The 27,503-nt window shown below is 34.1% G+C and overlaps 1 protein-coding gene across 1 annotated transcript in view; it reads left to right on the top strand.

The window, feature by feature from the left end:
- Window positions 1-26,081, top strand: part of MTX2 (metaxin 2) — a 97,256-nt gene extending 71,175 nt beyond the window's left edge. Inside the window, exons 5-12 of the mRNA XM_023542819.2 lie at window positions 5,321-5,393; window positions 8,875-8,951; window positions 10,210-10,302; window positions 10,787-10,825; window positions 11,211-11,336; window positions 12,576-12,652; window positions 20,394-20,561; window positions 25,690-26,081. Coding sequence (XP_023398587.2) covers window positions 5,321-5,393; window positions 8,875-8,951; window positions 10,210-10,302; window positions 10,787-10,825; window positions 11,211-11,336; window positions 12,576-12,652; window positions 20,394-20,561; window positions 25,690-25,714 — 678 coding nt within the window. The 3' untranslated portion in view covers window positions 25,715-26,081. The remainder of the gene's footprint in view (window positions 1-5,320; window positions 5,394-8,874; window positions 8,952-10,209; window positions 10,303-10,786; window positions 10,826-11,210; window positions 11,337-12,575; window positions 12,653-20,393; window positions 20,562-25,689) is intronic.
- The last annotated feature ends 1,422 nt before the right edge of the window (window positions 26,082-27,503 follow it).

The raw sequence follows: 27,503 nt of genomic DNA, 5'->3' as shown, positions 1-27,503 counted from the left end.
AATGTGCCGATTTCGCCTTCATATTTGAGAGAGAGTTTTGCTGGGTATATGATTCTTGGCTGGCAGTTTTCTCCTTCAATGCTTTATATATGTCATTCCATTGCCTTCTAGCCTGCATGGTTTCTGTTGAGTAGTGTGAGCTTATTCTTATTGACTCTCCTTTGTAGGTAAATTTTCATTTGCCCCAGCAGCTCTTAAAATTCTCTTTATCTTTGGTTTTGGCAAGTTCGATTATTATATGTTTTGGTGACTTTCTTTTGGAATCTACCTTATGGGGAGTTTGTTGAGCATCTTGGATAGGTATCTTCTCCTTTTTCACGGTATCAGGAAAGTTTTCTGCCGACAAATCTTGAACAATTCTCTCTGTATTTTCTGTTCTCCCTCCCTGTTCTGGTACTCCAATCACTCGTAAGTTATTTCTCTTGATAGAGTCCCACATGATTCTTAGGGCTTCTTCATTTTTTAAAAATTCTTTTATTTAATTTTTCTTCAAATATATTGGTTCCAGGTGTTTTATCTTCAATCTCTCTAATTCTTCCTTCCACTTCCTCAATTCTGTTCCTCTGACTTTCTGTTGAGTTGTGTAATTCTGTAATTTTATTGTTAATCTTCTGAATTTCTGATTGCTGTCTCTCTATGGATTCTTGCAGCCTATTAAATTTTTCATTATGCTCTTGAATAACCTTTTTAATTTCTTCAACTCCTTTATCTGTGTGTTCCTTGGCTTGTTCTGCATTTTGCCTGATCTCGTTCTTGATGTCTTGAAGAGTTCTGTATATTAATCTTTTTTTATTCTACTGCTGATAATTCCAGGAAGACCTCTTTGTCCAGAAGATTCCTTGATTCTTTGTTTTGAGAGCTTATTGAAGTGATCATGGTCTGCTTCTCTATGTGATTTAATATTGACTGTTGTCTCTGAACCATCTATCAGTTATTAATCTATTTTATGTTTGCTTACTGTATCCTAGCTTCTTGCCTTGTTTTATTTTGATATGCCCGATCGGCTGCTTGAGTGAGCTAGTGTGATTATTTATGCCTTTGAAGCTCTAATGTCCTGTCACCAGATGGTTAGAGCTGTTACCAGGTATATGAGCCTAGGAGTCCATCCACTTTTCTTTTATGGATTCAGCTCAGCTGTCCAAGCAGTCAGTCACCAAGTGTGTGGTGCAGGCTCTGCCCTACAGCCTTAGAGGGGCAGGAGTGATTGATGTAGGCACACGTATCTCATTACAGCAGGGGGTCACTCTCTGAACAAGGCAGGGGGTTGACAACTGTCCCCCAAGTGTCTGTGAGGAAGGCGCGTCCCTGTTCCCTAGAGCGCACAGATGGGTGGGTTCTGCAGCTGGACCATGGGCACCCAGTGGTTTTGGTTATAAGGACTGGGAGGCACCACTTATCCTGGGACCCCTGTCATGGGTGGTTAAGTGACATGGGTGGATCCACCAGTCCTTAGGCCCCTAATGTGGGTAGGTGAGGACCCTGTTTAATAGAAAAAATGGTGTCAAACATCAAAAAGTCACCTCTTCACTGCACAACTGAAACAGCTGAAGTCAGATCTCAGGCACACACACCATTGCAGTCTGCCAACAAGGGCCTAAACTCCTGAAATGACCCCACACAGGTCCGTGCAGGGGTGAAAGATATTCAAATCTGTGGACCATTTGTGCCCGGACAGGAGCCGCTTCTGCCCCAAGTACCCAGCTTAGGGATCTGGCAGATTTTCTTTTCCCCCACTTGTTAATTTATTCCTTCTCCAAGGCCAGGAGAATGGCTCAGGACATGGAGTAGGACCTGTATCAGGCCCAGGGAAATCGACAGCCACTGAAGCCAGCTTGGTGGTTGGAGGTGCAGTAAATTAGATGGAAGTACTTAGCTTTTGCCAGGAGTGCTGTTCTTCTCTTATTCCAGAGGCGTAAGTAGACTATGTGGCTTGCTGTCTCTCCCCGAGGAAACCACATCCCTATTGCTACCACCAGCCCCGCCACAGTCATACCAGAGCATCATGCCTGAGGGGCGCCGGTTCCTGTTGAGTCAGGTCCAGCAACTCCTCGCTGCTTCTGAACCATCTCTCCCTACCCCTGCTACTCAATCCGATTTCCTAACTTTGCCTTTGAGGTTCAGGGCTCCTAACTTGTCATGTATATAATCGCTTCACTTGTTTTATCAGGTCTTTGTTGTAAGAGGGATCACTGGAAGCATCTGACTACTCTGCCATCTTGGCCCCACCTCTAGCTTATAGACTTGAAAGCAGGAATTCAGATATGTTGTACACCAATATTCATTGCAGCATTATCCACAATACACAAAAGGTGGAAACAACCTAAGTGCTCATCAGCAGATGAATGGATAAACAAAACATGGTATGTCCATACAATGAAATATTCAGCCATAAAGAGAAATGAAATTCTGATATATACTCTGCTATAGACGAACCTCGAAAACATTATGCTGAGTGAAATAAGTCAGACGCAAAAGGACAAATGTATGATCCCATTTATATGAAATATCTAGAATAGGCAAATGAATAGAGACAGGCATTTATTAGTGGTTACTGGGGGGAGCCTTGATGGTGCAGTGGTTAAGAGCTCGGTTGCTAACCAAAAGGTTGGCAGTTCGAATCCACCAGCTGCTCCTTGGTAGCCCTATGGGGCAGTTTTACTCTGTCGTATAGGGTTGCTATGAGTCGAAATCAACTCTACGGCAACAGGTTTGGTTTTGGTTTGGGTTAAGGACGGAGAGGGGCTGATGGAATGGGAGTTATTGCTGAAGGAGTACTGAGTTTCTTTTTTTTGGGGTGATGTCAAACTTTTGGAAATGTATAGTGGTGAAGGTAGCGCAGCATGGTGAATGTAATTAATGTCGCTGAATTATACACTTGAAAGTGGCTAAAATGGTAAACTCTTCATTATATATATTTTACCTTAAAAAAAAAAAGAGAGAGAGAAATAGAAGCTTTATTTCGCTCTCATATAAGCATAGGCAATCCAGGTTTTAGATTGACAACACGATTACCGAGGACCTAGGCACTTTTTTATTGCTGCTTTATAATCCCAAATACTAAGTTTCTACTCCCTGATTCAGTTTGACTGCTATAGCTATAACCCTTTCTACAGTCTATTCAGTAGGAGAAAAGAGAAGGTCATACTTTCTTCTTTGAAAGAAGTTTCCCAGGAGTTGAACAGAACTTTAAGTGAATTGACCAGAGTTTAGACCCTGGCCATACCCAGCTGTAAGGAAGACAGTGAAATAAAGTTTTTAATTTCAGGTAGCTGTGTGCTCAGATATAATTCATAGTTCCACCACTGTAGAGACAGGAAAGAACATGTATGTGGTGGGGTAGGGGGGAGAGATAACTAACAGCCTCTGCCACAGTAAACGCTTGGAAGTGATTACTGGCCCAGTCAGTAAACGGTGTTGAATGCTTATTATAAGTACAAGAAGACCCCAGGTTAGGAACGTCTGACTTATACACAACCTGTAGTTACAAATTAACCCCCGTAAAATTTTGAGGTACGTACAATGATTTGTAATAACAAACTAGTGCTACTTTGTGGCACATATCAAAACATTATTATTACTATATTATTATGTTAAAGATGTTTTAGTGTATCTGCAAGTGTTTCTTTAATGTTTTTTTATGTATAGAAAGGTACACTACATACTATATACTAGGACAAACATTTGACTTATCTGGTGTTAGATACGAACTGTACCTAACTGTTCCTACTTAACTACAAATTCGACTTAAAGACAGACTTAGGAACGGAATTTGTTTGTAATCTGGGGACTGCCTATCTTATATTAGGTGTGGAGGAATGAGGAAGATTAGAAGGGGAAACAGAATTACAAAAAAAATTAAAACCTAGTTCTTAGCTTTCTAAGTGGTTACATTCACTGGAAGAGATCAGTCATACATACGTAAGTTTACAGAGCAATGTATGAATCAGAGGGTGTAAGTAGCGAGGGATCAGACTTGTGTGGGGTTTATCTTAGAGGAAAGCATTTCCAGTGGACTAGAGTTTTGGGAAGACAGGTTTGATGAAGAGAATTGACATGCTTTTGGGTAAATGGAGTTCTTTGTATAAGATATCAAGCACTGTTTAATATTCTTACTACCTAACAAGAGTCTTCAGGATTGATTTCCAATCTAGAACTGAGGAAGGAATTGTAATAAGACACCCTATGAGAAATATCTATTGGGTAGGAGTAGGCTTATCCTACAATATGATGTTAATATTTTAGTAATCTTACTATATTATAAGTAATATCCTTGTTAATGTATTTATTTATCTTAATTTACATTTGATTGCTACTTAAAATAGTTTCCTCAGTTTCAAAATAGATAAAAGTTTTGTTTTCTAATTTGTATGTGATAAATTAGAACCATTGTAACCTAAGTCTTCCCCAGTTGAATATGTTTATAGAAAGAGCATACGTAAATCTTGTGGGTGGAGGAAAAGTTTTACCCAGAAGTAACAGCAGAAAGAACAAGGGAGTAAGCTTTGAGTGTTATGTATTTTCCCAGGCAGAAGGCATATGGGTTTGGCAAAGAGTTCGCTGGTATTTTAGAAATATTTAAAAGTGATTTAGTGTGATTTGGCGCATACAGTTTTGTATTTTTTTTACTTAATATTGTAATGTGGACATTATTCCTTGTCATAAAAAATTCCTCAAAAATATGATTTTAAAAACTGACTGCATAACATTCCACAGTTTGGATTTACCATAAATGTATTTACTGTTCCCTTATTGTTGGATATTTAAGTTGATTATAAAATGTTTGCTATTATTAAAAAAAAAAGCTAAAATGAACAAGTTAAGCCTTAAAAAGTGAATTAACATAGAAGTGACAGTTTAGGATATTGAGCATTATATTAGAGAGAATGCTGAAGTAGCAGAATAACATTTTGAGGATTTTTCCCCTCACAAGAGAAAGACAATGATCCTGGGAAGAGCAGTGAAATCAATGGCTTATAAAATTTGGACTTTAATGATTTCTTAAAGAAACCAAAAGCAATATACAATGTCACTGACTTACATAAACTAATACAGTAAAAGAAATGTGGATAATTTACATTTTCTTCCTTAAACTTGAATAAATGCTTTAAATTTCATTTATCTATTTGTGTCTAAGTCATATCGATTTTTAGTACTAACATGACATTTTGCATTTGTTTAGAAAACAAAAATCCTTTACTTTAAATTGAGTTATTATTCTTCAGTTGTGTTACTATATCAACTACTACTTTAGTTTGGGGGGGAAGTTATGTTCAAATGTGCATATACTTCACTGGCCTTACTGTACTTCTGTTAATTACAGGCCTTTTTGCAAATGTGTAATCTGCCTATCAAAGTGGTTTGTAGGTCAAATGCAGAATACATGTCTCCATCTGGTAAGTGTGATTTTTTTTTCCTTCTCTGTTAATACTCTGCATTGATAAAATTATCGATAGTCCAGTTTATACGCAGATATTAAAAATGTCTATTTTTTTAAACCTTTTGAAGAAAGTTAAAATGAAGCAGCAATTGCAGACTTGGCAATCTTGGAATGACTGTGTCTACTTATTTCAACTCTGTGGTCAGAGATGATTATTGAAATGTTATGGGAATTATTTTTAAATAGTAAATATTAAGGAAATGTGTGACCTCTTATTTCCCCAGTCTTCCTTATATAAGATTGTTTACTTGTCAGAAAATAAATTTTAATATTAATGAATGCATTCATTATTCATCACATTTCTCTAAATTATATTCACCCATTATATGGTGGGAAAAAGAGACATTGTGGAATAATTAGCTTGTCATAGATCTGAGTGAAAGTCATTACTGAAAGTTTTTGTTTCTACCTTTTTCCCGTAATGCTTTATTTTAACAGCTTTTAAGATAACTTTTTATTAAAGTTTCTGCTTTTGTGCTATTTTTTATAACCAGTGTTGCCTTTTCCTTCAATGTCATGTATTAGTAGATTAAAGTACTATTTTAAATAAATATGATTAAAATAACTTTTAGCATAAAAATATAGTACTGCAAAGCTGGTAATTTAAATATTAAATATACTTGATATAGATTATGGTTTTAATGGAGCAGTAATAATACATAGAATTGCTTCCCGCTTCTTTATGAGTAAATCCAGTGAGTATAAACATTTGGTATAAATGTGTTACATTGCTTTTTAAGCAGATACTTATCTCTTCATTGGTTAAACATTTAAAAAAAATCTTAAGTTCTTAAGCGTGGTAATAAATTGTCAAAATGTGTGAAAACATGCTCCCTATACCTGAAAATTTTATATGAATACATCTACATTTATAGGTTTATGAATATACATTAAAAAATTTTCCATAAAAGAATTTCTAGACTTACAAGCCTAAACATATTTTAAATTTTTGTAGAATATTCATTGACTCGCTCTGTGCTGATATTATACATAAGTTTTTATAAACACTGAATTCTGGCCAAACGAATTATGTTGCTTTCTGTCCATCTTTTTCCTCTATGTAGTTTTACAAAATAGAGTTTGTGTATATACATATAAAAAGGTCAATAAGCTAATAGTAAAGTTAAAATCTCTGGCAAGTGAGGATAAGCCATATAGTTCATCCATTTCCTAAAATGACTGTACTGTACTTAGTATCACCAAAGTACTTATCTATCTTCTTTTTATAGACTCTATGAAAGACAAGAAAACCCTGGTGGCGTAGTGTAGTTAAGTGCTATGGCTGCTAACTAAAAGGTTGGCAGTTCGAATCCATCAGGTGCTCCTTGGAAACTCTATGGGACAGTTCTACTCTGTCCTATAGGGCCGCATTGAGTTGGAATCAACTTCACGGCAATGGGTTTTTTTTTTTTTAATATGAAAGGCAAACAGATAAATATTACAGAGATATACATACATAACAGTCATAGGAGGAGCGCCTGTAGGTAGATGAAAATGGCACTTTCTAGTAAGATATTTAAATTTCATCACGTCTCAAATTACTGTTCCCTTTCATCGTGATTTTGAATAATCGAAGGAACATTTTTTACTTCATTTACTTATTTGATCTTGTCGATTTTTAAAGCAGACGGTAGCCTGGAATAGTCAAAAGACAGCTTGGTTAAAAGTTAGGAAATATTTACTCTAATCCTTCTGTGACTTTGTCACTTATTAACTATTTCCTTGGGTTTTTTCCCCCCCTCTGAGCCTCAGAGAGTACATCTGTAACCTGAGGTGGTTGAATTGGATGACATCCAAGGTCTGTTCTCTGAATCTACAGACTTGCTTGGCAACATGTTCTTGCATTCTTTAGAAGTAAAATTTCTTAAAAATGATTATTCTGCCTAAAATGAAAAATGAGGTCCCCTCAGTTTTATAGGAAAAATGACCTTTTATTGGTACCAGAGAATAACTGTCTGACTGTGCTTTTGCCCGATACTTGCAATAATAAAGATACAACATTGGTTTCATTTTCAGTCAGGTTAGCATCAGAAAACATTATTATTCATTTCTAACTTGTTGCCTTGATTTTTAAATATCTCTTTAGAGATATATTAGATGAGTACTCACTGACTACTCATACTGCTTTAGAATCTACAATGCTCAATATATTTTTAAAGAAGAAAAAAAAAAAGCAAACTCTTTCTCCAGGGACTCCAACTATATATTGAAAATGAGAAATACTTGCTCTAAAAGTGTCACACCCCCAAAGTACTCTTCAATCTAGGCACTCATTTATGACAAACTTTCATTCTCAGATCATTTTATCCCAGAGAGCCTGCATTATTTATAGCATAATAGTAGTTGCAAGGTTTATAAAGAGATAGAAAAAAGGAATACAGAATTCAGTGCTCTTACATTGGTAACATGGAAGGGTCTTCTAAATACATCTATTGAATTGTTGTGCTCCGAAAGGCCTGCCTTTCCTTTGTAATGCATGTTATCCCGTGGATGCAGATGAAGCTTTTGTTGGTGCTGTGCACCCCATCCATTACCCTTAGGCTGATTGAGCCAGAGAGGAGTGAACCTATTGAAAAGGAGCATGAAGAAGCCTGCTGTTAATGTGAACTCTATTTGAACTAGGTCTGACAGTAGGTTTCATCTTCTGGCATTTGGGATAGACTTTGCTGTTTGGAGACTATTTTATTCTTACCACCTCTGATAATGTCATCAAATATTAGTATGTATTAATATGAGATGTTACTTTTTTAATGTGGCATTTACTTAGAGAAGCCAACTTTTATAAGCATATTACATATTCTTTTTACCCCACGTGTATTGGGAACATACATTGTGTTATTAACACAGAAACTAGCACACTGTCAAAGATTTTTAGTTCTCTTAATTCATGGTATTTTTGAGCCAAAGACATTTATTAATGTACCAGTATGTGCTTAAAATACTGAGCTTAATGTGAATCAGATATTTAAAATTAAAAGATGTAAAAAGAGAACGTTTCTTAAATGTAGTTTAAAATACAGATTGATTCTTTGTACTCTGAAGAGAAACCTAGTTAAATTTCTTTGAAATTTATCAGTGGTCATGTGGTTGTGAACCAATGTCCTAGTTTAGTAATTTGAATAATTTGTACTTACTGCTTTATAGTGATTTGCTAGCATTAGTTTCTGAAAAAGGAAATACTGTGATCTGTTGGTCTATCCAAGTGAAGAACTCAAGAAATGAATCTACTTGTTCTTTTTTCTTTTGCTTTAAAATTAGTCAGTAACCAGTGTTTAAAAATTTATAGAACTTAACACACATTTGACTACAATTTTCAAAAGTTTAGTTTAATGAAATCTCTGTATTAATAAAATATATCCCAGTTTTATGTTAATTTCCTTTTGTTAGCATAGACTTTAATTTACTAAGTATTTTCATGCATTTTTTTTCCTCAACAGGTAAAGTACCTTTTATTCATGTGGGAAATCAAGTAGTATCAGAACTTGGTCCAATTGTCCAATTCGTTAAAGCCAAGGTAATAAAATACACAATGATCACAATGACCCAGAAATAAACCATTCATCATTTTTTAGTGCGTTTTAACATTTACATTGATTTTAACCTAGTTTTATAAAATGCTGATATAAACTACTAGAGAAATAATTCTACAATATAAGTTTTTCTTTTTCCATAATATAAATCAGTGGCATAAGAGGTAGCTTAATCTTTCCAAAACGGTAGATAATTTTCCGGCTTACTATTTTGAGAATTTTGGTCATAAAAACTGTTAGATTGTTATACAATATCAGATTAACCCTTGAGAAGGGAGATAGGATATGTTTAAAAGTTGAATGTGCTAATCTATCCATTTGAATTATTATACTTTTCATTTATTCAGTTTAGATTTCAATACTTATCTAAGGACCACCGCCATGAACATTTTGGGAGCCATCCTTCTAAAACTATCTCTGTGCATATATGTGTTATTTTACAAACTGACTTTTAAAATTATCAATGTTTGGAGATTTTTCCACGTTAATGACTGTAGTTATGTATCATCTTTTTAAATTGTATATTATTCTGTATAGTATATTAATTGTTATACGGATATGTTATAATTTACTTATTTAAGTCTTTACTGATGGCTATTTAGGTTGTTGCCAATTTCTTGCTGTTACAAGGAGTATTAAGATACATATTCTTGTACATAAACATTTGCACATTTGTCTGATTGTCTCCTTAGGATAAATTCCTAAGAGTGATATTACAATGTCATAGTGTATGTACTTTTAAAATCTTATATCAAAATTAAAGGTTATATCTTTTTATGCATCTACCAGTTACTATAGTGTATCGTTGTTAGTTGCTGTTGAGTTGATTCCGAATTCTGTTTCCCTATACCTTTACTGATGCTATTTTTCATCACTGAACACTTTATAAACAATACATGTTAATATTTTAGCATTTCTTTATTACAAATAAGCTTAGTCTCTTAAAAAAAAAGTTTACTGACCATTGTTTTTTCTTTTGTGAAATAATTACTAATGTAATTTTGTCCACTGAAAGATGCATTTTTATAATGAAAAATACGAGTAATGAGTATTTTTTAATGATAGCAGAGTATTAAATATGGATTCATATAAAAGAATTTTGTTTTAGGATCAATTTTGGAAATTAATCCATTGGACATCTCTAGTAGGAACATTGATATTATATTACTTGGCGGTAAGATAACTGAAAGTTTTTGTGTATTTAATATGATCTTCTTTTAAATTTTTTTAAATTCCCTTTAGGGCCATTCGCTTAGTGACGGGCTGGATGAAGTCCAAAAAGCAGAAATGAAAGCCTACATGGAATTAGTCAACAATATGCTGTTGACTGCAGAGGTATAATACAAGATAATAGGGCTTGAAAGTAAGCTTTTCCGCCCATAAAATATCATCTTTCTTTTATATTGTTTTAGAATTATTGAGAAATAAAAAAAATAGTCAAGCAACTGTAGGGCTAAACTGGTTATCCACATCGTTTAATCATTGATGTTTTCAGTTCTAGTTTTTCTGTTTATAAAAAGGGGTGATTCTTGCCCAATTACTATTTTACTTCAGCCTTGTAAAGTTTACTTAAATAATATCTATAAAATACTTTAATGGTATTTAGAGATATACTGTATAAATAAGAAATATTTTTATAAAGTATTACCATTAAATTTTATGATTCTCTATGGCAATATTAGCTAAGGGGAGAAAAACTCTCATATGTGACCTTTATAAAGTTGACTTATAAAAAATTACTATGGCAAGAAATAACTTTTTTTTTATCCATTTTCTCTTTGGTATTGTGAAGTTTTAGTGACTATTCTTTTGTTCCTAGTTGTATCTTCAGTGGTGCGATGAAGCTACAGTAGGGGAGGTGAGTGGTTCTGCAGCATTTATCTTAATTAAAATTTAATGAGAAAACACTTTTGTTCAGAATCGCAAGTCCCTGCTCATAAATGAAACATTGTGGTTTATACCATTAGAGATATAGTTTTTCACTTACTTTAATTTTGCTTGCACATACATTTTAGGGAAGTTGTGTCATTCTTTGATATAACTGGTTGCAAAGTACATAAAAGTTTATATATTTTTAAAGCGAATGGTTTAAAATTTTAATTTTTTAGACTGCAAGCTATGTATTTTCTTCAGATTGTTCTATTTGTGTTCTCTGAAAATGTATTTCCTTCAGAATTTTATTTGTAAAAACAGCCTTTGTTTTTAGGAAGAACTATGTTTTTAACAGAATCTTTTTGCTTTAGATTACTTATGCTAGGTATGGATCCCCTTACCCTTGGCCTCTGAATCACATTTTGGCCTATCAGAAACAGTGGAAAGTGAAACGTAAGATGAAAGCTATTGGATGGGGTAACAAGACTCTGGACCAGGTCAGTTCAGGCTGAAGTTGACAAAACCCTCAACTTTATACATTAAAGAAATTTATTCTTTGAGTTGATACTCAAGTAAAAAAAAACCCTTTATAATATAAAGTTAGCAAAACATTTGCTAATTGTTCTCTGTAACATGATATACTTATTGTATGATTCATTTTATAAAAATCACACATGCTTAATTGTAAAAAAAGTTATATAAGTAAAAAAAAGTTATATAATACAGAAAAGTTTAAAAAGGATATAAAAACTGCCTGAGACTCTACCACCTAGAAATTGCCACAGTTGACAACTTGGAGAACATTTCTCTTAGATGCATCTTAATAACATTTTCCTTAAGTGGAGCCATATTATACCTGCCACTGTATAACCTATACATTGTGGTCGTCTTTTGTGTTGATAAATATAGATCTGCAACGTCAGGGCTTAAAAAAACACACCCAGTGCTTAGTATATGTATTTGTCTTTGGTCCTAAATTTACTGAAGTAGCAAAATTTAAGAAATGTATATCTTTTCACGGTCATGAGTTTAAGCATCATTAAGCTAATTAATGTCTCTCTTTTTCCCGAATCCTAGCCAGCCATCTCACTGATGTATGCCATTGGCCACAAGAGGGATTGTAAATGAATAGGGATGGAGTAAATAAAATCCATCACTACTAGTGGGAAAACAAGTCAAATGCTTTTACTCATGGTGGGCCAGCAGTGTCATCTCTGTGAAGCAGATTATTTTGTATATGCAAAGTCATTTGAAAATACGGATCAAGGAAAACATTTCTGCGGGGAGTAGAGTTTTGAGAGAAAAACTTTCTCAGTGATAATCCTTATATTGTAACTTAAATGTACTTGCGTTTAAAGGAAATTTGCTCTCAATTTTTCTTCCTGTTTCTTATATAAAAAGTATTACTTATCCTATATAAATAGTCTATAGTCTGATTAAATATAGTATTAAAAACCAAACCAAACCCATTGCTGTCGAGTTGATTCCGACTCATAGTGACCCTATAGGACAGAGTAGAACTGCCCCATAGGGTTTCCAGGGAGCAGCTGGTGGATTCAAACTGCCAACCTTTTGTTTAGCAGCTGAGCTCTTAACTACTGTACTGCCACAGCTCCATATATTATAAAAGATTAATTTATGTTTTTGTTATAAAATGTGATATAAATTGTTTTAGACACCTTTTTATTGTTTTGCTCATTTAAATGTTTTTCTTTGGGGTCTGTTACCTATGTTAGGTCTTAGAAGATGTAGACCAGTGCTGTCAAGCTCTTTCTCAAAGACTGGGAACACAACCATATTTCTTCAATAAGCAGTAAGAAATTTTATTTTTTCCATATATTTAGGTTACAAATTTCTTTCATGATAGAGGATTTTTTTTCCTCAATTAATAAACAGCCAAATTATCATGTTTTAATATTATTTTTCATATAGCCTAATAAATTAGATAAATAATATATAAAACTGAGTTCTGTTTCAAGGAATATTTATTATTTTTGAAAAGATTTAATTTTTTCAAATTTATATTTGCACTCATCAAACATTTATTAGCACTTCCCGTGTGTCAGGCACAGTGTCAGGCACAGTGCTAGGCTCCGGGAGACTAAGATTTCTCAAATGCAGTCCTTGCCATTAGCAGTTTCTCTTAAGGGCAGATATGTATACTAGTCATTATTGTATAATATGGGAAGGTTCTAATAAAGGTAATTTGGGGTGCTGTGTATGGAACTATGAAATCTTAAGATTGTCAACTTGTAAAGTACTATTAAAACATGAAGATGCTACTAGTGTAACCCTAGGTGTCCATGTAGGGTGAATAAAAGTGAATAAAGTTAAACCAAAAATATTGCTGAGTGGACGTGCACTGTTATGAACTTATTTATCTTTTAAAGATGAATGAAAGTATTTGTGAACACATGAATGAGTATAAAGGATATAGGTTAAATATATATGTGTATGTATGTATATAAATAAATAAGTGTGTGTATATATCTATGTGAGCTGAGGAATTCATGTTTCATTAAGATAGGATATTTTTGCAACCTGAAAAGAATCTCTGATGTAGGTGAAAATGGATTTTCTTCTTTTACATTCTTACAATTTTAATATATCAGAATCAGCTATCCTGTGATCCAGTTTAAGATGAGCTTAAATTAGCATTTTAATTTTAGTGGTTTGCTTAGAAACTCTAACCTTTCCTTGGCTTTTTAATTAAAATTTCTGGATTTTTAGATGGCTAATTTTTTTTTTTTAATAATTTTTAAAAAGGTTTCTTTGCGATTATTTATCTTCAAAGGTATTCATCTTCTGTAGCCATATCAAACGTCTTTTGATAGAGATTTGATGATTTGATAAAAATGACTATGATGATAGCCTGGAAATATTTAAATTATATTACGTTGTAGCATAAGTCATGTATAGTATATATAAACTGACATTAAACTAAAATTTGAGTTCCATTGATCGCTGAAGCAGAAAGGTCACAAAGTTCAAACCATGAAATGCTGGTAGGTAAAGACTCTACGGCTATGTTTCTAGTGACGTTTGCTATGCAGATTCTTTCTACTTGCTTAGTCCCTAACACAAAAGAAATGTACCCAAATGTTAGTATTATGTAGTTCTTTTTCTTTCTGATATAGGAATTTTTTGGAGTTGAAAAGCTCAGAAGGAGTGTGTTTTATTGTTTGAAGTGCATCATTTTGTTTTAAGAGTTGGTTTTGTTATGCACACTGTCTTCAGGGGAGGCCAGGAGAATAGATCTAACTTATTTTTCTTCTTATTTAAACCCGCTGGCAAAGAGTTAGTGATCAGGGGTCATTTGGCATATAGTTCAGTGGCATGATCAAGATAATTTTTTTCTTTATAAGGAAATAATTATATTTAAACTTATTGTGAAAAATTCAAAATTTAGAACGTGCAAAACCAAAGGCTTGCTTTTGAGGAACTCCTTAAATAATATGAAATTGTAGGTTTTGAAATAATTTTATCTTATCTGAAGCTTAAACTGATAAACATTTTCCCCTAACAAGCAATTATGGTCAAAGAATGGAATAGATTTAATCTTTAATTTTACCCAATTAATATTAGAATGTAAGTAAATTACATTTAAGAAAAAGTAATTTGTATTTTCACTTTGTTGTGGCAAAAATTTTCTCATTCCTGTATCTATAAAGCAAATCCACTGCCATCGAGTCCATTCTGACTCATAGTGACTCTATAGACAGAATAGAACTGCCCTATAGGGTTTTGAAGGCTATAAATCTTTACAGAAGCAGACTGCCACATCTTTCTCCTGTGGAGCAGCTGGTGGGTTAGCAGACAGGTGCTTGAACCACTGCACCAACAGGGCTCCCCTTTATCTGTAGCAGGGTCATTACTTTGTAAAACACTATAGCTTAGTGAATAGAGCACTTGCTTAAGTCAAGATATATGACATTGGACTGCCAAGTCAGGGCCCTGAATTTTAGTCTTGGCTCTAACTTATACTGAACTTGGGCAGGTTACTTTGTTTTCCTGTGTATCCTGTATGCCCCATTCCCCTCAACAGAATCAGGTTTCCTTCTAGCTTACCTGCTGGGGTTGTTGAGAGGACTCATGCAAGAAACCAAATGGCTTTAATCAATGAGAGAAAAGAAAAAGGTAGTTAAAGGAAATCTTAGAGCAATAATAGTAATTGGGATGAGAAGACAAGAAGGTAAATTGTGAGAAGGAAAAAGGTAAATGAATTTGAAAAAAAAAAAAGTAATACAAGATGGTTAGTAACATTGGTGGCTTTTTTATCCTTCATAATATATAATGTTGAATATCTAACTATTTAAAACATAATTTTAAAACAAAATCTGTACTGTCCGTTGCACCCATGCTATCTTGTTTATGTGATACCGGTTAAGACAACTACCCAAGACTACTAGGGCATTTAATCCCTTTCAGGTGGTGAATGTGGACTTGGAATGGTAAAACTAAAATTTTTCTTAAAGTGACCTTTTCACGTTATTTTAATAAAGGGAAATAAAATAAAATAAATATATATATTTTTCCTAAATATAATAAGGATAGCAAGAGTTGTATTATTTTAAAGCATTTATGAACTCCTTGCTTTTTTTTTTTTTTTTGCAGATTAGATGCTTTCCAAATAAAACGTGTTAGCTAGAAGAAGCTCAATAAATGTTGTTAAACTAGATTAAATTGAATGAGAAATTGAAGAAGGAGTTAGACTTGAAAAAGAAAAAATACTGTTAATAACCATTAAATAAAGGACAAAATTTAAAGATATATGCTTGTATGCTAATAGGAGAGCATACTAAGGAAATGGTGCAAAAAATAAAATCTGGGAGTCTTAAGATGGAAAATTTCAAGGAGGAATAGGATTTTATTAACCTATTCAATTAAGAAGTCATCAGCTAAGAAAAATGGGGAAATCACTCAAAAATATTCTAAGGCAAAATATAGAAAAAAGGTTGATGGCAAGGGGCTTGATTTACAGACTTGAATGACAATCCTAAAGAATAGTGATTAATGTATAAAGAAAGGATATGTAGATTAGACATAGTAGTATCAAGAGATAACAAGTTAATAGTGTATTGGCAAAGGAAAATTAGGGAATAGCCAGACAAAATTAATGTTTTTGATACTAGACTGATAGATGGAAGGTATCATAAAGGAAAAAAGATGAAATCATAATGAATAAAGAAAGCAAAAAAGACGAGCACCAGAAAAATTTAAAATGGGAAAGGTTAGGAATACATTCGCATTTTACACTACAGTTTCATTTTGATATTCAAATTGAAAGAGTAGTAGATAACCAACAGAAATGTGGAAAGAATGATAATGCAAGATGAGATCACAACAAATTTCTTGGGGCTTAAAAAATATATTTGTATGTCACCCTGGGATATTTTTCTAATAAAAAGCTTATAAAGATAAATGAGACAATATATATGAAAGATCTTAGAGTTCTTAGGAGAGTTGCTATATATAGCCAAATTATAATTCACAAACTCTTTAGTAAGCAGAAGAGTAGAAAGTTATGTTTTCTTTTCATATTGTGTAAGAAAGTTAATTAAAACCAGTGGTATTTGAAGATCTTGACATAATTAAAAAATTAAGTAGAAATAACTACGTAAAGTGTATTTTTTGTTGTTGAAGTCTCTCATATGAGTTTTTCCAGTTTGTTGCTTGTCTTTTTAATTTCAAGTTAGGTTTAATTTGGTGTAATTTACGTATACAAATTGACAGTTTTTGTTGTATAGTTCTAATGAGTTTTAACAAAGGTACACAGTCATGCAACCACTATCACAAAGTCTGTGTTTTAAAATGAAAAAATTATAGGAATTGATAATTTATATATGTCAGAATCAATTAATATAAGCAGTTGCCGAGATTTTTAACATTGGTAATTTATATATGTCAGAGTCAATGAAAATATAAGCAGTTGTTGAAATTTGTAAGGATTATGTGAAAAAAATTGGTTAGAAGTTATGTGTATGAATGTCACTGAATTGTATACTTAAAAATGGTTCAAATGGCAAACGTTTTGTAAAATATATTTTACCACAATAAAAAAGGGAATAAATACCTAAGCTCAAAAGTGATGTATATTTATGTATTTATATGTGTATGTGTGTGTGTATATATATCTGTGTGTGTATGTATAGTTTGATTTAGTATACTGTATTTTATTTCCTGTTAGATGTTCTAAAGTAGATTGCCACAAAGTTGCTAGCTATATGTAACATCTGATCAATTTTTGTATGCTCATGCCTATATATAATTCAGCACCTTTGGAGCTGTGTGGATGTATATCTCTAGCAAATAACATTTTGGCCATTTCAGGGGCACTTTTAAACTACTCTAATTTTAACTTATATTCATCCGTGAACTCAGTCAAAATCTCTACGTAGTGATAAAGGATGTCCATCTACACTGTATCAGGGAATATGGTCACCTTTTTTTTAGGCTCTAGTACAAGAAGTGAAGGATAGTTGGCCTTAAACAAAGATTAGGAAAATAAATCGTAAATTGGTGAGGTAAGATATACCTTTTAAGAAATATGTTTAGGATATGGAAGAGTCGGTGTTTGTATTACATCTCACGAAGTAGGTCATCTCTATATTTATTCACCTTTTACATCCTTGATTCTTTTCAGGGATCAGTTTGTTAATGATAATTTATCTGTGATGATAAGATCATGGTGCTCTTTAGTCCAAGAACACTTATGATCTTTTGAACTATGTAGTTGGCTGCCCTCTTAAACATGGCCATAGACTGCACACTTGATTTTGATGAATACTTCATGAATCTGTCAGAAGGGGGAAGGCTTTGAAAGAATGTGATTACTGCTATTGAAAAAATTAAATACCCTGTATACCTTTAGTCCTTATTTTCTGTCTCACTCAATTTATCTAGCAAATGCTCATTAAATTCCTTAGATATTTGCCAACAGTTGGGGATATGAAGATAAATACAATGTTTATCCTCAAGAGCTTGAAGTATAGTGGGGGAAATAGCTAAGTAAATACAGTTACAGTGTGGTATGAGAAGTGTCACCTTTTTATTGATTTATTCAACACATTTATTGAGAACTTTGTGCTGGGCATTATTCTGGGTATTGGAGACACAGCAGGAAACAGGTAAATAAAATTCTTTCTCTTATAGAATTTACATTCTGTAGAGGGAGACAGATAATAAACAAAAAATATGATAATGTTAAGTGGCACATGGATAATTAAAATAAGATCATGTTGTAGTAAGTGACTGGCCACTTTTGTTTGGGTGGTCAGGAGAGGCTTCTTTAGGATGTGACCTTTAAGCCTTAATCTGAAAAACAAGAAGTAGCCAGAGACATGAAGTTCAGGGGAAGAATATTTTAGGCATCAGGAATAGTTGTTGTCAAGGCCCAAAGATTGGCTTGAGTTTGTTATGTTCAAATGAAAGGAACAAGGTCAGCTTGGTGGTTGTTGAGAGGAAGGATAAGGAGAGAATGCTAGATGATTAGGCTGAAGAGGTAGGCACGGGCCAGATCATCTAGTCTTTGTATGGTTATGGTTAGGAGTTTGGCCTTTTAGTGTAAGTGGAATGGAAATCCATTAGAATATTTTAAACGTGGAGTAGCATGAACAGGTGACATGAAAAAAGAATTACTCTGGCCACTGGGTGGAGAATAAATAGAAGTGGAAAACATATTAGGAGACTTGCAATGGTCCAGATGAGAGGTGATGGCGGCTTAGCCTAGCAGATGATAATGGAGAGTGAGTTAAGTGGTGGCGTTCAGGGTATGTTTTGGTGGTACTGTCTCACTGGGCTTGCTGATGTGGATATAGAAGGGTAATAGAGAGGATTCAAGGGCAACTCCTGGATATTTGGTTTGAACAGCTGAGTAGATAGTGATGCCTTTTATTTTGGAAAGATAGGGGACGAATAGGTTTGAGGTACACTCAGCATTCAAGAGAAGATGTCTTGTAGACATTTGAATGTATGAGTCTGGAGCCCAGGGGAGAGATTTGGGAGCTAATGGCATGAAGATGATATTTAAAGCCATGCAACTGTATGAGGTCATTCATTAATAGCTTTTAAGGACACATACCTAGTAATTGGCATAGTTAGGATTCAGACTTCGATTTAAAAAAAAAAAAAAAAAAATTTTTTTTTTTTTCAATTTAACTGACCCCAAAATCTGTTCTCTTTTCGTCAAACCAGATTACCTCAACATATTTTCATATTTAGGTAGTCTAAAAAATACTTTCTCAAAAACTTTCTCACTACAGGACCGATAGCGATAATTAGTTCATACTTAGGATGTTATTTTCTCCTGTAAGTAATGTTGTACTAGTAATTATTTTCTTATAATGTAGATCGGTAATGGAGCCCTGGTGGCACAGTAGTGCTACTGCTTCTCACTGTCTTCAGGGTTACAGCTTTCTCTCTCTGTCTCCTGCTTCCAGGAGCTTCTCAGCACAGGGGGGGTCCAAAGGACGCACTTTGTGCTCTTGGCTGTTTGTCCTTGGTGATGGTGGGTTTCTCTCTTCCCTGCCTCTGGGGTGGCTCATTTCAAACCCAGTGGGACTGCAAAACTGACCAATCCCTTTGGTGGGCCACAATTACCATATCTTCACAGTCCAGCTCAATCACCTGGGTGGGAATTATAAGACCCTGAAGAGAAAGGCCACACAAAAGCAATCCATTATACTGCAAGCCGCTCCTTAGAAATTGTATGGGGCAGTTCTACTCTGTCCTGTAGGTTTGCTATGAGTCAAAATCTACTTGAGGGGAACAGGTTTTGTGTTTTTGGTTTTTTTTTTAGATTGTAATGCTCCATTTATAGACCATTAGTAGTGAGGTAGATTAATTTAATTTTTTGTTAGTAATATATAATTAAAGGGAAAACTAAAAAATTTTCTGTTGAGGCCATCTCTATGATTATTTATGTTTTCTTCAGAAAGCTAAGTTACTTTAAAAAAAAACTTTAGAACTGGTAAAATTAAAGTTACACATATTGTTAATGTATTGTTGGGATATCCAGTCATCCCTTTGTTACCTTAGCACCACAGCGAAATCCTTGGTGCCTTGATAGCACTGTGTATATCTGTTAAAGCACTTACTAAATTGTGTTTAGTAATTTATGTTTTGTATCCATGTCTTAGAGTATCTTTCTTGTTTTTCTGTCCCTAGCATCAGCATAGTTCCTGGCACACTGGAGACCTACTTTATTTATTCAGTGAATGAATTAATGAATAAAATGAATGTTATCCATTGTACCTTTATTACTTTAACACATTTAATTGGTAATCATATGACAAAAAATTTGTTTTGATTCACCTCAGAATAATATAACTATTTAAAAAAGCAAGTCATAAAACTAGCAAATCATACTCTAAAATATTTTTTTTCCTATCTTACAGTAGGAACTCTTAAAATTCTATAGCATTGGGGTAGGATTTTTTTCTTCTGTGACTTTTTTCTTTTAAATTAATGAATAAAATATTTTTTGAATATACTATATTTTCTACCATAAAAGTTAAATGCCATTCATGATACTCTCATTTCTCCTTTTACCTTAGGCCTACAGAACTAGATGCTCTGGTATTTGGGCATTTGTATACCATTCTTACCACGCAGTTGACTAATGATGAACTTTCTGAGAAGGTGAAAAACTATAGCAACCTCCTTGCTTTCTGCAGAAGAATTGAACATCATTATTTTGAAGATCGTGGTAGCTCATCTATCAGGTTGTCTTAGAATTACTTGTTAATTTAGTTATTATTTTTTAAAAAAATCTAACCTTTAAAGTATATATTACTTGAATGTTATAATAGATAGTGGTATCAGAGTTTTAAAACCAAAAACACTGCTTTGGAAACCTCAAAACAAATTATATATTGTGTTCTTTACATGTGCTTTCTACTGTTCTTTCTGTACACATTAAAATAATTCTGAATTATTCCATTTGACATATTGTACTCTATATCCTGAAATCTTTTTCCTTGAAATGTGTATGCATATAAAAAATAAAGTTTAACTAACTATATGGATGTTATATTTACTTTCTTTTCTTTTGAAAACCACTCACTAAGCTTTATACATGTGGAATAAACTGCTTTTTCAAAAGCAAGTGACTTGTATTATATACTCCAAGATTATTTTGCTAGGTACATAATCATGGGAAAAATATTCTTAACAAGTATGCACTTAGAAAATGTGAACGTTTACATGGCTATTAATTCCTGTAACAGATTAACTTTTAAAAACATTTTTCATATAGAAATGTAATTGCCTTAAAAACGTTTACCATAGCAGCTATAATTTACATTTGATAAAGAGATCTTTTTTTTTTTTTTTTTTTGGTACAAGCACATTTTAATAATGCCATTTTATTTCTTTTGTAGGATAGGGAGGATAGTTTTCACAGAAATATCAACAGGAATTTCTGTATAAGCACTAATGATTATATTTTGTGTCTTCAAGTTTTCTACTTCATAAATAAAACCAAGGATGCTATAATCAGATGTAAAAATCATTTCTTGAAAATATGTAGAATAATACTTTTATATACCAAACATTAAAAAAAAATTTTTTTTTATTGTGCATTAGGTGAAAGTTTACAGAGCAAATTAGTTTCCCATTGGATAGCTTGTACGTAAAGCGTTCCATAACAATGGCTTCATTCCCGACGATGTGTGAGTGCTCTCCCCGTTTCCGTCCTAGGTTCCCCATTTCCTTTTGTCTTAATTTTCTGTCCCTTTCTGCCTTCTCATCTTTGCTTCTGGGCTAGTATTGCCCTTTTGATCTCAAATAATTGATGGTTCTAAGGAGCATGTTCCTCTCAGTGGTATTGTTTATTTTATTGGCCTGTCTATGGTTTGGCTGAAAAGTGATCTCTGGGAATGGAATTGTTTATTTTATGGGCCTGTCTATCGTTTGGCTGAAAGGTAGCCTCCGGGACTGGCTTTAGTTCCAATTCAGAAGGGTTTCTTAGAGCCATAGTCTTGGGAGTTCTTCTAGTCTTTGTCAAACCAGTAAGTCTGATCTTTTTTGTGAATTTGATTTTTTGTTCTACAATTTTTTCTCCTGCTCTGTCCCAGACTCTGTTGTGATCCCAGTCAGAGCAGTCAGTTGTGGTTGCCAGGTACCATCTAGTTCTTCTGGTCTTGGGGGTGTGTAGGCTGTGTTCATGTGGTCCATTAGTCATTTGGACTAATTGCTCCTTTGAGTCTTTGGTTTTCTTCACTGTCCTTTGCTCTGGATGGTAAGAGACCAATAGATGTATTATACTAAACATTTTAAACTAGTTAAATTCTTAAGAGAACACCATGAAGGTTATTATCCCAGTTTACAGATGAGGAAATGGAGGCACAGAAATGGTGATAAAACTTGCCCAAAGTCATAGAGTTAGTTAAGTGGTAGAGTTAGAATTCAAACCCAGGCAGTCTGGTGTCATTTAGCTTTTTACTACTCACTATGCTTTTTTTTTTTTTAAAGGATTATGTATTTTTACTATATAAAGAATATGTTAGGTTCCTTTTAATCCAAATCCCACATCAATTTTGGGTTCTCTCTTGAGACTGTAGTGCTATTATAGCTTTTCTGAACTAATTTTGTACTGTTACTAAAGTTCGTAGCTACCTGTATTTCGTATGATATTCATGACAGGTTTATTTGTATATTTTTGTGCATTTGTTTTGTATATAATCATTTTTTTTGGTTTCAATATTGCCATCACATTCATTCATTTAGTTGTATAAGCACCATTTGTATCTCAGTATGTAAGATCTAGACTTTTTTCTTTGAATTTTTGGATATAAAGATACTATATCAGCATGGGCTGTAATATTTTAATATTAACTACAAGTGGTTTATCTTAATCTGAGGAACATGATGAGACAGTGGTGGTTTATTCCAAGTTATTTCCTCTTGTTTAATACTTACTAGACTTCTATCTGGAAACCCTGGTGGCGTAATGGCTAAGAGGTATGGCTGCTAACCAAAAGGTCAGTAGTTTGAATCCACCAGGCGCTCCTTGGAAACCCTATGGGGCAGTTCTACTCTGTCCTATAAGGTCCCTATGAGTTGGAATTGACTTGATGGCAATGGGTAATGGGTAGACTGTTTATGAATTGGAGCCCTAGTGTCGCAATGGTTAAGAGTTCAGGCTGCCAACCAAAAGGTTGTGAGTTTGATTCTACCAGCTGCTCCTTGGATACCTAATGGGGCAGTTCTACTCTGTTCTGTAGGGCCACTATGAGTCAGAATCGACTCCACGGCAATGGGTTTGGATTGGTTTGGTTTTATTTGTGGACTGGAGTCCCTGGGTGGTGCAAACAGTTATGTGCTTTACTACTAGCGACAGGTTGGCAGTTTGAACCCACCAAGAGGTACCTTGGGAGACAGGCCTGGCATTCTGCTTCCAAAAGATCACAGCCTTGAAAACCCTACGGAGCAGTTCTCTGCACACATGGGGTTGCCATGAGTCAGAATCGACTTGATGACAACTACCATATTTTTATGCAAATAACACGTGCCCTCTATGTTTGTTTGCCAACCACGCCCTCCCCCCAGGAGGTATTTTCATAAGCGCTGCTGTGGCAAGTTTTTTTTACTTGTAAAAAAAAAAAAATTAGCATAGCATGCTTACGAAAATACCTCTTGCAGGGGGAGGTGGAAAAGAGGGTGAGGTTGGCAAACATAGAAAGTGTGTGTTATTTATGCAAAAATATAGTAAGAACAAAACCTGTGGATTACTCTAGAGAGGTCTTGTTTCTCTCCAGTGTTGAGATGAATTACTATCAAAACAGAATGCATTAGACAATGGAAATCTTGTCATCCTGTTATGGTGATTCAATTTCCTGCCTTTATCTTTTAAATTTGGGTTCATAAAGCCCAGTCACCAACCAAAAACCAAATCCACTGCTGTCAAGTTGATTCTGACCCTATAGGACAGAGTAGAACTGCCTCATAGGGTTTCCAAAGAGCACCTGGTGGATTTGAACTGCCAACCTTTTGGTTGGCAGACATAGCTCTTAACCACTACACTGCCAGGTTTCTATGCCCAGTCGCCCAATCACAGTAGCTAAAAATTATCACTGAAAAGTTAGCTATGCTCGTTCCCGTTACTCAGTTTGCTGACAAAAGAGCTGAATGTTGCTCTACTGCCAAATACTTGTATATATTCTGCTTCTATTTTGTAGTATGTCTCAGCCATTTATATCCACATACACATGAAACTTAATCTGTAAACTTTCTTGAGCCTTAAATAAAAGGAACTATTATATCTGGACTGATGTAAACATTTTTTATTTTTATGCTCCTAAGACTGGGTTTTAATTCTTTATAGCTTTGGTATTATTTATTGTCATGGGATCAGATTGCTATCTGTAATTTTTTTTTTTTTTTACATTTTCATCAAATTAGATAATCCAATTTGTGATAAGACTATGAAAATCCCTTCAGTTTACTTAAGGGTGTCTTACTTGAATGCTTCTGAAATGGCCTGATTGCCCTCCAGAGTATGATTTCATGCTCCTTATGAAATTGAGAATAGTTACAGACCTTAACAAAGTTAGAAATACTGTATCCAATTTTGGTTATCCTACTAAATATCTGGGTAACTTGGGATAATTTAGTAAATCTTCCTGGGACTCCATTTCCAATTCCATGAAGTGTGAGTAACATTTCCTGTGTAATCACTATACCCTATATGATTTTGTGAGGAATGTTTGAAAAATGCCTAAGTTTCCTTGGGGGTAAATAAAACTTCCTAAAAGACATTAATATAAGCATATGTGTGTCTTTATCATGCAGTCAGGATCCTAGGTGCCAGCGTTAGAAATCATATTATGACTATATTGTATAGACCAGGGTTTGGCAAACTTTTCTGAAAAGCGCAGGTAGTAAATATTTAAGGCTTTGTGAGCCATGGTTTTTGTCATTGACTACTCCACCCTGCTGTTGTAGCATGAAAGCAGCCATAGACAATATGTAAACCAGTGGGGATAGCTGTGTTCCAATACAGGTTTATTTACTAAAATAGGCAATGGACTGGATTTGGCTTGTGGGCCGTTGGATGACTCACAAGTGCAGACTTAAAAAAAAAACAAAAAACAACTTGGTCCCAAAAGAGTAAACTGATAATAAATTCTCTTTTTCTAGTTTTTAGTTTGTTTTTGCTTTCATTTTTAAATTGAGGTATAGTATTATACATATGGTAAAATTTACTCTTTTCGTGTACAGTTCTGTAAGTTTTGAAAGACGTGTACACACCATGTTAACACTACCACAATCAATGTGTAAAACAGTTCTGTCGTCACAAGAAACCATGCCTGAGCCCCTTTGCAGTTATCCCTGCCACCTACTCCTAAGGCCTCGTAACTTCTGATCTTTTTTCTATTCCTATAGTTTTGCCTTTATAAGAATGTCATATAAATGGAATTATGAGTATGTAGTGTTTTGAATCTGCCTTCTTTCATTTATAAGGCCTTTGAGCTTCATCCATGTTGTTGTGTGTATTAGTATTTTACTCCTTTGTGTTGGTATTTTTGCATTGTATGAGTATACCGTATACCATAGTTTAACTGTTCACCAGGTTAGGACTATTTGGGTTGTTCCAGTTTATGGTGATTACAAATGAAGTTGCTATAAGCATTCGAGTACAGGCTTTTGTGTAAACATAGGGGTAAATACCTAGGAGTAGAATTACTGGGTTACACAGTAAGCTTATGAATAACTTTATCAGAAATGCCAGCCTGTTTCAAAAGTGGCTGTACCATTTTACGTTCCCACCAACAATGTATTCCAGTTGCGCCATATTGTCACTAGCACTTGATGTCATTACTTTTTTTTTTTTAATTTTACCCATTCTAGAAAGTGTATAGGAGTCCCTGGGTAGTGCAAACAGTTAAGCACTCAATTCCTAGCTGAAATGTTGGCGATTTGAACCACCCAGAGGCGCACTGGAAGACAGGCCTGGTGATCTGCTTATGAAAGGTCACAGCCTTGAAAACCTTATGGAGCAATTCTACTCTGCACACATGGGGTTGCCACGAGTTGGAATTGACTCAGTGGCAACTAACAACAACAAGTAAGTGTGTAGAGGTATCATGCTGTGGTTTTTAAATTTACATTTCGCTAATAACAGTGTGAATGTTGGGTATATTTCATATGCTTGTTTGCCATCTGAATATCTTCTTTTATGAAGTAATTGTTGAAATCTTTTGCCTATTGTTTTATTGGGTTGTTTTCTGATTGTGTTTTGAGAGTTCTTTATACTAGATACAAGTCCTTTATCAGATAAGTGATTTGGAAAGACTTTCTCCTAGACTGCAGCTTGTTTTTTTTTTTTTTTTTTTAATTAATAGTGTCTTCCAAAGAGCAGATGTTTTTAATTTTGATGAAGTCCAATTTATCCCTTATTTCATGGATTATGCGTTTGCTGTCATATCTAAAAAATTTTCCCTAACCCAAGGTGACAAAGATTTTCTTCTGTGTCATCTTCTAAAAGTTTTGTAGTTTTAGATTTTACATTTGATTCCAAATATAATCTATTTTGAGTTAATTTTTGTATATGGTGTGAAGTAAGGTTTGATGTTAATTTTTTTTTTTTTTAAATACAAATAGCCAGCACCATTTGTGGAAAAAATATCTTTTGCATCTTAGTAAAAAAGCAGTTATCTATATATGTGTGGGAGTATCTCTGAACTATCTATCCTGTTCCATTAATCTGTTTGTCTGTCTTGGTGCCAGTGCTACACTGTGTTGACTACCGTAGCTTTATAGAAAGTCTGGAAATCAGATATTATGAGTCCTCCAACTATGTTCTTTTTCAAATGGTTTTGGTTATACTAGTTTCTCTGCATTTCCATGGGGCAGTTCTACTCTGTCATATAGGGTTGCTATGAGTCGGAATCGACTCAATAGCAATGGGTTATCTTTAAGTTCATTGCATCTTTTTCACTGTGTCAGATCTACTGCTGAGCCCATTGAAGGCATTCTTTATCTTTCTTTCATTTATTTCTAGAACTTCCATTTGATTATTTCTTATAGCTTCTGTCACTGTGCTTAAATTACTCATCTGATCATACATATTTTTCACCTTTTCCACTAGGCTCCTTCTTAACCTATTAATCATAATTATTTTAAACCCCCTTTTGACAGTTACAACATCTGTGTTATATGGGAGTCTGATTCTGTCAAATTGCTTTGTCTGTTTAAGAGTGTGATTTTTTTTTTTTTTTTTTTTGGCTTTGTTTTGCTTTTTTGTATGTCTTGTGCTTTTTTATATAAAGCTGGATGTCTTTTGTAAGACAATACAGACTGAGGTAAATAGTTTTTATGCCTGGAAATGGGCATCCTTTTCCTTCTGCTGTGCTTTTTGTTGTGATGGGTTGAGTCAGTCTGTCAGGAGTTTAGCTGGATTTGGGATTTGTTGGTGCTGTGGTCAACCTACTGCAGGGTTCAGATTCCTCTAGTGTTACCTTGTGTTTAGAACAGTGTCTGGTTTGCCAGACAGTTTTTCTCAGTGTCAACTCAACCCACAGCTTTAGGTCTTCCTTTTGCACTATATCTCTAAAACGTTTCTCTTTAAGTTCTTATTCCTTTCCCAGCAGCAGACTGTTGCTTTCTTGTAACTTGATGCTTGCTAGCCTTCTAAGTGTGTGTGTGTCTGCTCCAATTATGCC

Source organism: Loxodonta africana, chromosome 6, assembly GCF_030014295.1.
Source record: "Loxodonta africana isolate mLoxAfr1 chromosome 6, mLoxAfr1.hap2, whole genome shotgun sequence".
Lineage (NCBI taxonomy): Eukaryota > Metazoa > Chordata > Mammalia > Proboscidea > Elephantidae > Loxodonta > Loxodonta africana.
The sequence above is the reverse complement of the archived record's forward strand: the minus strand, read 5'-3'. Positions and strand labels throughout refer to the sequence as shown.